The sequence below is a fragment of the Rhea americana genome, unplaced genomic scaffold (genome assembly GCF_003343005.1).
Source record: "Rhea americana isolate MKP2758 unplaced genomic scaffold, rheAme1 scaffold_115, whole genome shotgun sequence".
Lineage (NCBI taxonomy): Eukaryota > Metazoa > Chordata > Aves > Rheiformes > Rheidae > Rhea > Rhea americana.
This window is the reverse complement of record NW_028185206.1, coordinates 2,820,305-2,833,493: the sequence shown is the minus strand read 5'-3', so window position 1 is coordinate 2,833,493 and position 13,189 is coordinate 2,820,305. Positions and strand designations below refer to the sequence as shown.

At 36.6% G+C, this 13,189-nt stretch overlaps 1 protein-coding gene across 2 annotated transcripts in view; it reads right to left on the bottom strand.

Moving 5' to 3' along the window:
- Nucleotides 1-200: 200 nt before the first annotated feature.
- The window catches only part of FSD1L (fibronectin type III and SPRY domain containing 1 like), a 35,354-nt gene continuing 22,365 nt past the window's right edge, over nt 201-13,189 (bottom strand). Inside the window, exons 10-14 of one of the 2 annotated variants that reach the window (XM_085317828.1) lie at nt 11,473-11,505; nt 7,535-7,632; nt 6,828-7,079; nt 6,373-6,461; nt 201-4,559 (exon numbers count right to left, since the gene is read on the bottom strand). In XM_085317828.1, the coding sequence (XP_085173954.1) occupies nt 4,437-4,559; nt 6,373-6,461; nt 6,828-7,079; nt 7,535-7,632; nt 11,473-11,505 (595 nt within the window). In that variant the 3' untranslated portion in view covers nt 201-4,436. The remainder of the gene's footprint in view (nt 4,560-6,372; nt 6,462-6,827; nt 7,080-7,534; nt 7,633-11,472; nt 11,506-13,189) is intronic. The other variant, XM_085317836.1, reaches the window with a different exon arrangement.

The following is a 13,189-nucleotide window of genomic DNA, read 5'->3' as shown; positions in this document are numbered from 1 at the left end:
TCCTTTTCCTTCATCTGCGGGGGGGCGTTTTGTTTCGGTTTGGTTTGGGACCTAGCCCAGCGTTTGCTGAATACCAGCTTTCCAGCACCAGCTCTGTGCAAAAGAGGAAAATCTTACAAATATACAGCCAGTCACAATGACAATCCCCATGAAAATTCAAAATAAGAAACCAATTACACAACTTAGATTTCAAAGTTGTTATTTATTAATACAAAATGTTTGCATCACATACAAGTTAAAGACATCAAAATACTCTGTGGGCTCTAAGGCACCCCTGTAATTCAGTGTGGATAGTGACAGGCCTGCTATGCACAGCTACTTACCAAAGAAAAGAGGAATGAAGCACTGAATTACAGAATACCTGAGGTACAGTCAAAGTGTTTATGGAGACCTGGTGTGTAACTTGGTAAATAAAATGCAAAAACACAAGATCTCTAAGCATGCTCAGCAATTTCAGCCAATAGATGATTACAGCTTTACTTCTGCAAGGCACATGCAGCAATGGGTACACTGAACAGTAGAGGAGAAAATTGTTTAGCCAAATACTGAAAAACACATACTTTACAGTGCTTCAGAAAAAAAATAATCCCCTTCCATTATGTTTCTCCTTTATCATTTTATTCARATCAGTTTAGTTTAACAGCAAGCAACATTAGAGGAGAAATGCTAAGTAAAATTCTGATGAAAATGTCTAATCAAGCTATGTTTAATATTCATAACCTACAATGCTTACAAGAGCAAAGTATTACTCAGACGTTTTCCCCAAGGGAAACGGGTAGTTTCCTCAGTCTGTCTTAATATGAAAGGGAACAACAATATAGCAGGGGGAGGAGGGGAAGGATTGTATACTGTGTATTACCTTCTACTTTTTTTTCTTATAAGATGGTTGAACGAAAAATCTGTCAGCCTCTGCCTTCTACATTTCAGTATTTGAGGAAATATTTATCTGGATGATTTAAAACAATCTTTTTGAAAATTAGTGTTCCTTGTTTGAGTTCATTTAGCTTTCCTTAAAAACAAGGACAGCTACAGTTTATTATAGTTAGGGCTCAAGAGAAATCCTCTTCAGTTCCTTACAATAGGTTATTTTAAAAGTAACATAATCCTGACAGAATACCAATAATCACTTTAGTAAGCAGCACAAATAAAAATTCTTGTTTTGGTAATACAGAAGAAAACTCCTGATTAGCCAACAGTCTGATTTTAGAGCAATAAAGCTCAGTATTTACATCAGACATAATATACTTAATGCCAATTATTTGGCAAAACTAGACCKTTAGAAAGTCAAACTCATTCACAAGCAAGAGCAATCCATTCAATCCCYGAAGCTATCTCCCAGAAAAGTAACTTAATAAGTTGCATACATTTCTCTTGTATTAGCTGCAGAGCAACTTCTTAACTAGTACCATTTTTCACTTTACTTCCTACAAACAGTGTGCCAGCTGCTACAGAATATCATTGATACTCAGTTTGAAACARATACTAGTTCAAAAAGTCTAAAAAAAATTAAAGTGCTTAAGGCAATTCCTCTTCTTCACATCCCACTTACTAAAAATAATGGGACTAGCTGTTAGCAGCAAAAAATTGACATCTGTGCAAACTAATTAATAATAAATTCATCCTTTAAGTGTAAAATAAGTCACACATTAAGTTCACCTAGCATAACAGTTAAACTAAGCTTTGGAAATCAAACCACAGTATGAAATAATTCAAGCCTCTTTCAAACTCTATTATAAGTGTTAAAGAAAAAAGATTACACTTTGTATATAACCAGATCTACCTTGCAGGTTTCACTACATCTTGCAAAGACAAGTTCATAATTTAAACGCTCTTATGTAGTGTTGGAGTTTACTCATGGTTATTCATCATTCACTGCACATTTCACTTTAGAGCAACATTCACTTTCCAGAAGGGGAAATGTAATAGGAACTGTAGCTGAATACCTCAGAAAAGCACATGGCTGGGCAGTATGAACAGGCACTAGCCTGTTTACAATTCTCTTTATCAGTTACTCAACAAGTCTCAAAACCAGAACCATTAGGTTGTCTCAACCCTCTTCACTCTTMGGATCCAAGCACACAAGCCTGTCTCTCCTCTCACTGAATTCATTGCAATTTGAGACCCTATAACTATCAGTTAGGTGCTTATTGCAGTTAAGAAAAAAGAAATGTGGAAGAAAGACTTAAGATTACTACACAGGCTTTAGGATAAGAACATCTGTAGATAGCATATTTGCAATAAACAGATTCAGATGCTGACCATGTCACCTTCCAGTATCTTTAAATTTCAAGACTAAGAACATTTAACTGACTAAGGAGGGTGCAACTCAACTGGTAATTGTTTTTACGCTTTCCATGACAAAGAGATTACAGCTACCTTTGTTCATAACGCAAATGTTCAAGTTTCATACATGAAATGAGTATCAAGGGCTCAAACTTACTGCCAAGCTCAAAAATTCTCAAGAACAAAACTTTCTAGAGCAGATACTGAGGTTAAGAATCAAATTAATTTTCTACTGAATATCGCTACCATCTTATCACAAGTTGTTTCAAGCAATCTCTCTTGAGAAGTTTTGATAGACAAAAAGGAGCCACTGATGTTAACAAGCTTTAACATCAGATGGCCATATTGTTATGGACTAAAAGATACACAGAATAAAGAATACTTTGGCCCTGTAAGAAGGGGCTGCTTCACTACAGACTATTAGCATGAACTTGAAACAGTTTTCAGGTAAGAGTATGAAAAGCGGTCAGTAAAAAAACACCATTAATTCAAATATACAACTGAAAATTAATCCTAGGCTTCTTGACTTGATTAGAGGAAAGAAAACAGACTTAAGCAGTAGATAAAACACATGTAATTCTAATTGAAAAGGTTTAAGACCTTCCACAGAGAATAACATGCTATCTTTCTTTAACTTTCCCATAAATKAATTATTTGACTATTACTATCAAGCTTCCAAATAAGAATTGAGATGAYATAACACCCATGCCCTATTTCACTTGATTCAAAAAACAGCATGTATAAATGCAGTTCCAAGAGCAGATCTGATATTAGTTTGCAAAGCACTTCCTTGCCTTAGACCTTCTTCTTGCCCTAAAAGAGGGGAAGGGCTAAAGTCTGAGTCTCTGAACAGAAACTTTAGAATATGATCCTGTAAAAGTCAGTCTCRTAAGTCCACACAGAAGTAGCATATGGTACTGGCTAGTATCTTAAAAGTGGACTGCTATACATAACCTACATTTTTAGATGAATAAATCACACATTTTAAGGGGTGTTGGTTATCCATAAAGGTCCAGTTGCTAGACTAGTCAAAATGTGGATTGCTCAAATGTCTCCCAGGACCAAGATCTCAGTCCATCACCACCAGGAGTTTAGATGCCACCTCCGCTCAAGGCCAGCTGTGATACCGACAGCTGATTGAGAAGTCTTAACCAGCCATGAAGATGCTCAAGAAACAGCTAGAAGCTTTAGCAAGAGCTTCCCCTCTTTTCTGGAGGGCTATATTCAACTTTATCATCTCTGTTTCCAGCCTCAGCTGAATTGCATTATGCTACAGGCAGAAAAGAATTGGCTGTTTGTCACTTCCTGTCACTGACAAGCAGTTTGAACAGTGAAACTGCTGATTATCAAAATCCAACTACAATAAACTGACAAAACTAGAAAGACAAAAGATGATTCAAAATTAAGAATATTTCAGGGACCATACTGTGGCTTTAAAAACTCTTCATTTTTGGTTCTGAACCTTGTATTTAAAGTATTACTTCACTCAATAGTTAGCTATTATGAACCTTCATGGGCGATACAAATGTGTTTAAATACCTTTACATTTTTACATTTTCCTATAATTTGTGATAAACATGCGCTGAACTCACTCTTTAAATACATGATACTTGAGAGTGATGCATGGGAAACAAGCAGCTCTGTATCAGAAGCACAGATTGCTTGTATTGTTTATTCACGGCTGGCCTAAAACCTGTTACRTGAATTAATGTATTCTTCTGAAATGTGTTTGTCATCAAGTTCTATTTGGAAGCTCAGTAGCAATAAAATAAAATATAGTCRAACATGGCATATTAGGACAGCTAGGAAAATAGCTTGTCATATTCTTCATAGAAAAATAAAATTTATAACACAAAATGAATATTCCAAGTCCATAGCAAAATACAAGTGCAGTAATAGAAAAGTACAAAGCTACAGCTCTTGATTTCCCCATCTGTTTTCYAAATAAATAACAGTATTTTTTCTGCCTGGTTCTACAGATTCACAGCAGCCTCTTCCTAACACTTTAGTCCAAAGCATCTGCAGTATCAGTACCCAGGCCTTAAAACAGCAGTATGTAGCAAAGCCAGTTTAATCCAAGGCTCACAAGCTTCTGTGAGTAACAACTATACAGAAAAAAAACGCCCTGCAGTAGAAGCTATTAAATGGACAGGTTACTGAGTAGCATTGTTTAGACTGCCAGATGAACCACTCAATCCATTTTCACTTTTCTGGAGCGTTTTCACAGCGCTTGGCACCTGCAGTCCAGTACTCAATGTAAGCCCACCACACCAGACCTAAGGAGAGAAGAAAAAAAAAAAAGAAAAAAAAAGAAAGAAACACAGAACTGAAGTTCAAGGTATCTATATCTCTTTTCCTCCCCTCTCCCCATAGAATCAAGACAAAACATATCCTGCAACCACATTGTTCTCTTGCTCTCTAGTTACAGCATTCTGTAGAACGTTCTAATCAAGTTGAAGCTAATTTTGATTAAGATCATGAAGCCCAAAATCCTTCATATAGTTGTCTTTTATATCTCTCTAATCTTATAACTAAGACTACAGGACTTGCTTCTAACAGGAAAATTTTGAAAACTGATGTGCTAGCAGCAACTACTTAGAATGATAGTTAAACACAATGCTCTTGTATCTGAAAGCCAGTGCTCAGTTCTAGTATGATATGATGGGAACTATGACAATGTAAGTATAGTATGAAAAATAAAGTTGAGGTTCTTCAGGTACACAGGTGCAAGTTTTCTCTGTTCTAGAACTGACAGAAATCAAAGAATGGATCCCCATGTTTATGAATAAATTGGAGTGGGAATTGTATTAAGTAGTTTGCTTGTTCTAGCCTGCCTACWTAAAAATGGTAGTGTCTGTAAGAATGCTACCATATTTATATTGAAAACTAAGTAACATGCTATATTCTGATTAAGATGCAGAGTAGCAGGCTGAACTGTGGTGTTTCCCAGAATGCTTGGGGAACTGACCCATGAGTCATCCTTAGCATTACTTATATTTAAATATCAGATGGATGACTGAGACATGTATTCCAACAGTCCTGAAGCTAATCTGCTCCCAATAATTTGAAAAAAAGATTCCTGTGGCTACTTGCTTAGTGGCCTTCAAGTAAATAGCTGCTAAAATCTAGATATACTGTCAGATTATCTAGCCAATAGCATAAATTAGAAGACATTTCTGATATGGTCAAAAGTGCCTGGTGTTTACATGCCAGATGTAAGGCTGCTTTGGCAAGTTACTTTTCCATTCTTCCTGCATACCAGAAGAGAAAGATGTCCATATAAACTGGTTCTACCACAGTTGAAACCTATCATGCTATGGTTTTCCATGGTCTGAATTAAGATTACAAAAGACTAATATTAAAGCTAGAGTTCAATGCCTATGCAGTTGAGCTGTTAGTATGAAACACCATGTCAGTCTCCTTCAGATCACTAAGTTTTCTCAGACCTACACTCTGCTCCCACAGCATGATTCACATTAAGTAGTACCAAGAATGTATGTACGGTCTCTAACTTCGGTTACTGATAATCAATGATCTAAATCAAAGAAAATGTGTAAAAAATTTTTCACATACATTTTTGCAAGGTTCAAATCTTTAGAATTACAGCAAGTCTTCACCGCTGAGAGCCAGAAAATACAAGTTATACAGAAGAGTGAAATGACTAACTGAAAAGCTCAGTAGGATTTCTCTTGTCTTGAAAGCTAGAATCTTCCATCTTAGAGAGAAGCACTTGGTCTAGCTCTGTCTCATGATGGTAGTTCTGGAAGCTTTCAGCACCTTGGGCTCCTAGTTTCATCAGCTGAGTCAATTACCATAGCAGACTTATCAACTATCAGAACATGCAATTAATTTGCTCTACAAGGATTTAATGACATTTTACTGAAAGAAGAGACATCTACATGGAGAGATCCTGCTGTTGAAATGAAGGGCTGTTAAAAATACCATGTGAAGTCAAAAAGAAACAGTCAAGAAGCAGTTATACAGTATTAGTCAAACTGTGTTCCCAGTTTCCTCCTTTACTTAAGGCTAATATAGTATTTTAAAGATAACTCAGTGCAATGAATTGAAAAAAAAGTTTCAGACACTGACCATGAAACCTGGTAGTAACGGTTGTGTAAACTTTGTTCTGAAGGTATATAACAGTTGCTTTGAGTTTGCGTTATAAAATGTGAGCTGACCTGGAAGAGGCAAAAAAAAAAGAAAAAAAAAAAAGAGAGAGAGAAACATTTACAAAAACTGGCCCAGCAAAAAAATCTTACTACTTTTCCAGGGAAAAGTCTCTAGAACACATTAAGTACAGATCTTGTCAAAGTCCACACTATTGAAAAATTCTCAGTTAGTTGTTCTGTCACATAAATAGTAGTGTCACTTGACACTGCAAGCAATATTACACAAAGTGCTCAGTCCCTTATTTTTGTAAGGAACTATCAGTTAAGGAGCAACATTAATGTATTTACAGGCTATTTATAGGGTAGTATTGCTTTAACTTGGTAACTTTAGTCAGATAACTTTTTAACCTAAATTTCACAAAAATCATAGTTTACCTCCATCGAAGTCACAGTACACTCCTATTCTGTCTGGAGCAGGTATATCTAGAGTCCTGGCTTTATTATTATGTTTTGCTGAAAATGTAGTTTGCAGCCAGTTGTTGATATGGATGCACCAGCTTGAATTAGTCTTTCCCAGCTGGTCAAATTTCCCCAAGTTTTTATATGCTACTCCCACGCTGTAGGATTTGCAGTCCTTCTGGGCTCTCACCTCCCAGTAATGCTGCCCACTTTCAATGGCAGTGTCTCCTACAAAAAAAAGGATATTTTCAGCCTTGATTAATAGGTATACCTTAGAGTTTGCTTCCTTACAGGCACCTGAGGTCTGCTTAGTTTCATTTTAAGCTGAAGACTCAGAAAAACAGAAATATTAAAAAAAAAAAAATCTAGTTTACAGTTATATCATACTATTTACCTGTAAAGTGGAATACAGGCAGTTTATACTCACATCCATCTAGAGGACTTATATTTAACATGAACCCACATTCAACAGAGTGACCGACAGTCACTGAAGAGTCTTATAACAGAGAACTCGAAGACATTTGCTATGGCAGGATGTTCTAGTGTTGCATAGGCATAACTACATCTGTGCAGGACAGCATCAAATTCACAGCTTGAACGAATTCAAGTTTTCCTTCAGATTTCTACCAAAACTGTCCTTCCACAGCCCTATATACCTACTGGAACTGAGAAGTTCACCTTACCCAACACTGTGTATGATTCACCAGTAAAACGATCTCTGCTGCCCCTCATTAAGGATCTTGAGCAAAAAGATGTCCTCTTTGGAGATGGTGTACCACTTCTAAGGAGAAAGAACGTGCAAGATTTGCATGCTATTACAGAAATGCAAGCTAGTTTTTCCAAGCAAGATTCAATTAAGTTGCAATAAATATCCCCCCTGCAAAAACTAACTAACAAACAAACAAACAAAAAAAAAAACCCAAAATGACAGTTATCAGCCACACTTAACACCTAGCAGTACTTAATTAGTACACATGCACAAGTATAATGGAGAGAGAAAAGGTAATAGCCAGAGAAGATGCCAGACATTGTGGTGAAACAAGTCCAGAAGCAGTTAAGAAAGAAAACAGTAAAAAAGGCAGATGTATGGCACAGTTTGAATGCACATCTGTATAAAACTTAGAAACCCAGAGAGTTCAGGTGGCTGCTTTTCTGCCTAAGACTTCTAATTAAACTTATAGCTAAGCTACAAGAATCCACCACTGATACTCAATGCAAAGATTTCCCTGATACTAAAGGTAGCTGGGCAGAGGAAAGTAATTTCAGTTGTGTTCAAAATGTGTTCAGCACATATAGGGCTTATATAAACAATGAAATCCCCAGAAAAAAAGTGCAATACAAATAATGAAGAACGTTAAAGGGTGTAAAATAGTTTTATTTCAAAATACACCCCCTGAAGATGATACAAAAGGGTAAAATCTATACGCAGTTTATAAGAAAAAACAAGGTTAGACTTTTAAGTTTTTAAATGCATCACAACCCTAGTTTTATTCCTAAAAAAAGAAAAAACCCCAAACATCAAAGGTCTGAAGAGCAGGGATTTTATTTGGTTATATTCCTATTTCTTTTAAAGACTACAGAAAATCATGTTACAGTAAGATATGCTGAGAAGCATACAATGGCTCTTAAAGAGCAGTTACCAGTTTAAGTACCTAATCCCAGTCATGAAAGAAGTATATCTTCTAATCATACTTTCCAAGTACAAAAACAATAGCAAAGTAAAAKAAATGCTTTGCTCTGGAGAATAGTCTATGTGGAATCACTTGCACAAAGCAATTTTAACCCAATGTAAGTTTTAAAYATTTTATTTTACTTTGGTTATGGTCTTAAAAATAACCCCTAGCAATTTAACCATTAAACAAAATTAAGGCACCTATTTGCAAACTCTAGTGAATATTAACGTTTGGACGCAGGGAAACGTCTCAGTTTGCTTTTTAAAAACAGTATTTAGCTGTCTTTAAAAATTCTAGCTTCTCAGAAGTAAGTAGTCTACAGTTTAATTTCATTAACAAAAATTCTAAACAATACAAAAAGCAAATATTGTGCTGAAATGCACAGAGCAAGTCATTTTTAAATGCTCATCCCTTGCAGTTTATCATACATCAATCTTTGAAGTGTTACCACGAAAAGAATGCTCTTTCTTCAACTTTTCTTAAACTTCTTAAATGTTGCAATTACAATTTGGCAAAGTTGTTAATGTAAATGTCCAGACCTGTTATGATGAAGCTTCGTTTGCTTCCATTCAGATTCATTGAACATGGATTTCATGTTTTTCAGAAGTGTTTTCAAACAGTATTTCATAAGACAAAGTGCCTTTTGCCCAATACCRTTACTACCATGAAATGACATGGAAAAAAAAAATCAAAAGCCAAATAGCATGGAATCAGAATTTTCACAGAGAAGTGCGCCAGAATCTATCTACATGACTAAATTTCTTTTAGCTGAGTTAAAAGAATGGTACAAGTAATCAATGCTCAAACTGCTGAAAATATTGTCCTCTATCTTAACATCCCTAATTTAGCATATAGATTTGGCCGTATTGATCAGAAGACACATTTCTTGCAGKAGCTGCATGAAAAGGGTAAGTGTACACTATGTCGACTAGAGCACATCAAACGCTTTTGAATTGTGTTAACAGGGAGAAAGCTATAGCTTACTTACCAAAGAAAAGGAAGCAAGGGATTGCATGGAAGAAAAACAGCAAAGCCAAGAATTAAAGCATAAATTAAGCAAAAACATAATCATTGCAGATTCCACCCTACTTTAAATGCACCACTACAGAGATCATTCACTTGCATTCTCATAAAAAAAGCTGAGACTTTTCAGGTACAAAGGAGTTATGCAGAAAGCAGTGTGGCCATTTAGAGACACACCATAAGTAAGAACAGGTGCTGTGCTAGTTTTTCCACAATATTAGCAAGACATGAACAGGTTTTCAGTACCATTTATTTTGTTAGAATCACCTGTAAATGGCCACTGAGTGGGCTTTCTCCATTCAAGTCTAACAGCCTTTAACAGTTCAGACAGTGATATTTAGCATTTGGCATGAGAGTTTGAAAAACAGCATATATTTTTCAATGGTAAAGTCTCTCTTCCGCCCCCCCCAAAAAAAGCAGAAAATTTCACTGACGCCAGTTTTGTGTTGATTTTCTAAYACAGCACAACAATTTTCAGTAGCTAGAATAGTAAATTAAGGCATTTCTTCCACCATTCAGTGACAAAATATTCCAGTCTTATGACTAGGATTGTCATCTACAGCATTGCAGTTAATCCTAGTTTTCTTACCCATTTCAGATAAAATACATATTGCTTAAATGTATTTTTTCTTTCAGAGGAAAGAAGTACAAGAACAGACACTTGAAGTTATCTAGAAGTTTTATTCCAATCGATTAAATCTGTTAATTTAGCATCTTATGTGCATCAGTGTCTTTGCAGACTTTCAAAGTCATACACTTGATTTTTAACATACAAAACTACACTCCAGAATCACCTCTRTCAAGCATCTAGTTTTCCTTCTTATATAAAACATTTGCATTGATAMTCTTTCAGGGAGTAAAAGCCTTCTGCAAGAATGAAAGCTCATCTAAATCTCCTGCTAAAAAAGATCAGCTTGAGATGCAAATTTGAACAGATGACCATSTYCTACAGAAGCAAAGGCCATAACCTRAAAATGTCTTTACTGACAAATACAGCAAGAAACAATGGGTAAGATAGACTTTGTAGAGCACACAGTGATGCACAAGACTATTTTAAAACTAGGTATGCTTCCTGAAATAGATGGTGTGCTCTGCCTTGGCTCAAGAGCTAGTTTTTCCTATGCTTACAATTCATTACCATTCATCTCTCACAAAAAAATATGACTGATGTCAAAAAGTTCAAAAAGTTTACAAAGAGTAAAGCATTTAAAGAAATTAAGAACCTGTGCATTTGGTTTGGTTCTGCAGCTTCTAAATCAGTGATACTACAAAAAAGGCAAAAAGGGATTTTTTTTTTTAAAAGAAAAAAGTTTATATTGAAAACAATTGCACGTGGAAGAGCAGCTAAACATTTTAACTGCTTTTACATACTGAAAACAATTTCTCATTTGAACAGGTAAGTCAGTAACTAGCATTGCCATTAAGTTTGGCCTGTTTGAAAGTAAAACTCCATTATAGTTGATATTTTATCTCCAATGTTTAATAGCAGATACATCAAGAGTTCAGAGGTAAAGAGTATTTGGTTCAAAAATAAGAACAAAAACAGCCAATTCAAACTCACGGAAAGAAAATCTTGACTGCATTTGTGAAAAATCTAGCATGCCATTGTATGTTAGAAGGTCCTAAGCCTCAAAGGCTTATAAGCAACCGGCATCTTCATATTGAGACTTGAATACATTGTGCACTTTTACTGCAAATCAGGTCTAGGAAATAATTCTTCCAGGAACATTGTTTTCTAGTCACTGGAAAATATAGACRTCTCCATAACTCCAAACTAAATTTCTAGAAGCACATATGTACTGCCTTAGTTACTGACAAAGGCTATTAGATTGCTTGACCTAGGGAGAGATACAAATAAAGAGAAAGTACTGATGATTGCTGCAAAACTAGAAGCTAGGTCCTAGGAATAAGAGGTATATTATCACCTTTTATTGCTCTTCAGTAGAGGATTCTGGGCACTGTCAGATAGAAATAAGCAGTTATTAAACAATGGTTCTATTAGACAGAGTACATTATCCCCAGCTTTAAGATGCCACTAAAATTTTTCTACCATACCTCTGGTAGTTATATAGCAATAGTGGAAGTATTAATAAATTACGTCAATTCATGCTACCCAAAATGGGTAAGTCATGCTTGATCAACTAATTGTCTTTGAGGAAAAAGTCATCGGTCCTGTGCACATATTGCTGTGTGCACAACTAGTTCCAAAGGGTTTACAGTTGAACCACAGTGTGAACAACGCAAAGCCTACCCACTCATTGGTTACTCCTGGCATCTCAACAGTGATCACTATCGGTCAACACCAGTTCATAACTTTAATAGCAACTGGCAGGATGGCAAGGACTGCACTCAGCAATTTGGGGGACCAGACCAGACCAAACCCAGGGAGCAGGCAACACGCTGGAGGGCAGGACTGCTCTTCAGAGGCACCTCAGCATGCTGCAGAAACAGGCAGACAGGAACACCATCATGGGCAACGCAAGCAAAAGCAAAGCCCTGCAATGGGAGAGCCCCATGCAGCAGCACTGGCGAGGGGATCCCTGAAGGAAGAGCAGTTCTGCAGAGGAGCAGCTGAGAGGCCTGCTCAACAAACACGGGAATCTGCAGCACACCTCTATGGCCGCAACAGCCAGACACACGCCGGGCTGCAGCCAGCCGCAAGACAGCAACCACGGGATCAACAGAAGTCATTGCTCCTCTCATTCTGGCCCTTGTCAGACCGCATCTGGAGTCTTGTCTCCATGTCTGCACTTCCCAGGACTAAATGGACACTGACATACTGGAGCAAGCCCAGTGGAGGGCCAACAGCCCTCCAGTCAAGGAACCAGACCCCAGGAAAAGTCTGTGGTAATTTGGGTTGTTCAGCCTCAGGCAAGAAGGCAAGAGAGGGGATCTGATTTCTGTCTTCAACTATATAACACAAAGGCACTCTGCTCAGACTCTGAAAGGTAGAGCACCACTTGTAATGAGTTGGAATACAAGACACTTTTTTTAATTAGGGTATTCCTCTCCTCCCCAACAGGGTAGCCTGGAACAGGGGTTTAGGGAGGTAGCAGATTCTTCATCCTTGGAGATGCTCAGCTGAACAAAGCCTAGAGCAACCCACCTAGAGCAACCCAATCTAGTTGACCCTAGTTAAAGCATATTAACTTCAAAGGTCCTTCCAACCCTGTTTATTCTGTAATTCTGAACAGCAAGCTTTTAGTGCCTAAAACTCAAGGAACAGAGTTGAAGAATACTGAAGAAAGTTCTTGAATACTGAAAAACTTTGTTGAAGCTACTTAAGTATTTTTCTTGATGAAAATACTTAGAAAGCATTTTTAACTCTGTTTTTTACAGGAGTTATGTTCTACTATCAGTATCTTTTACTATTGTTTTGTTTCATTGCTATCTTTTCAATGAGAGCTCTAAGATAAATTCAAGTAACCTCTTTTTGTACCTTTTTTCTTTTTTAAGTTTAGCTTTTTCAAAAAAGAAAACAGCCAGCTCATTCCTTATTTTGGACAATAGGCAAGCTGGTCATTCACCAGAATTGACAGGCAATACTATTAAACATACAGTATTAGAGCTGAAGATCAGTTGCTCTGACATTTGCCTTTTGCACAAGTTTATATTTACACAGGTAAATAATATCCTTGAATC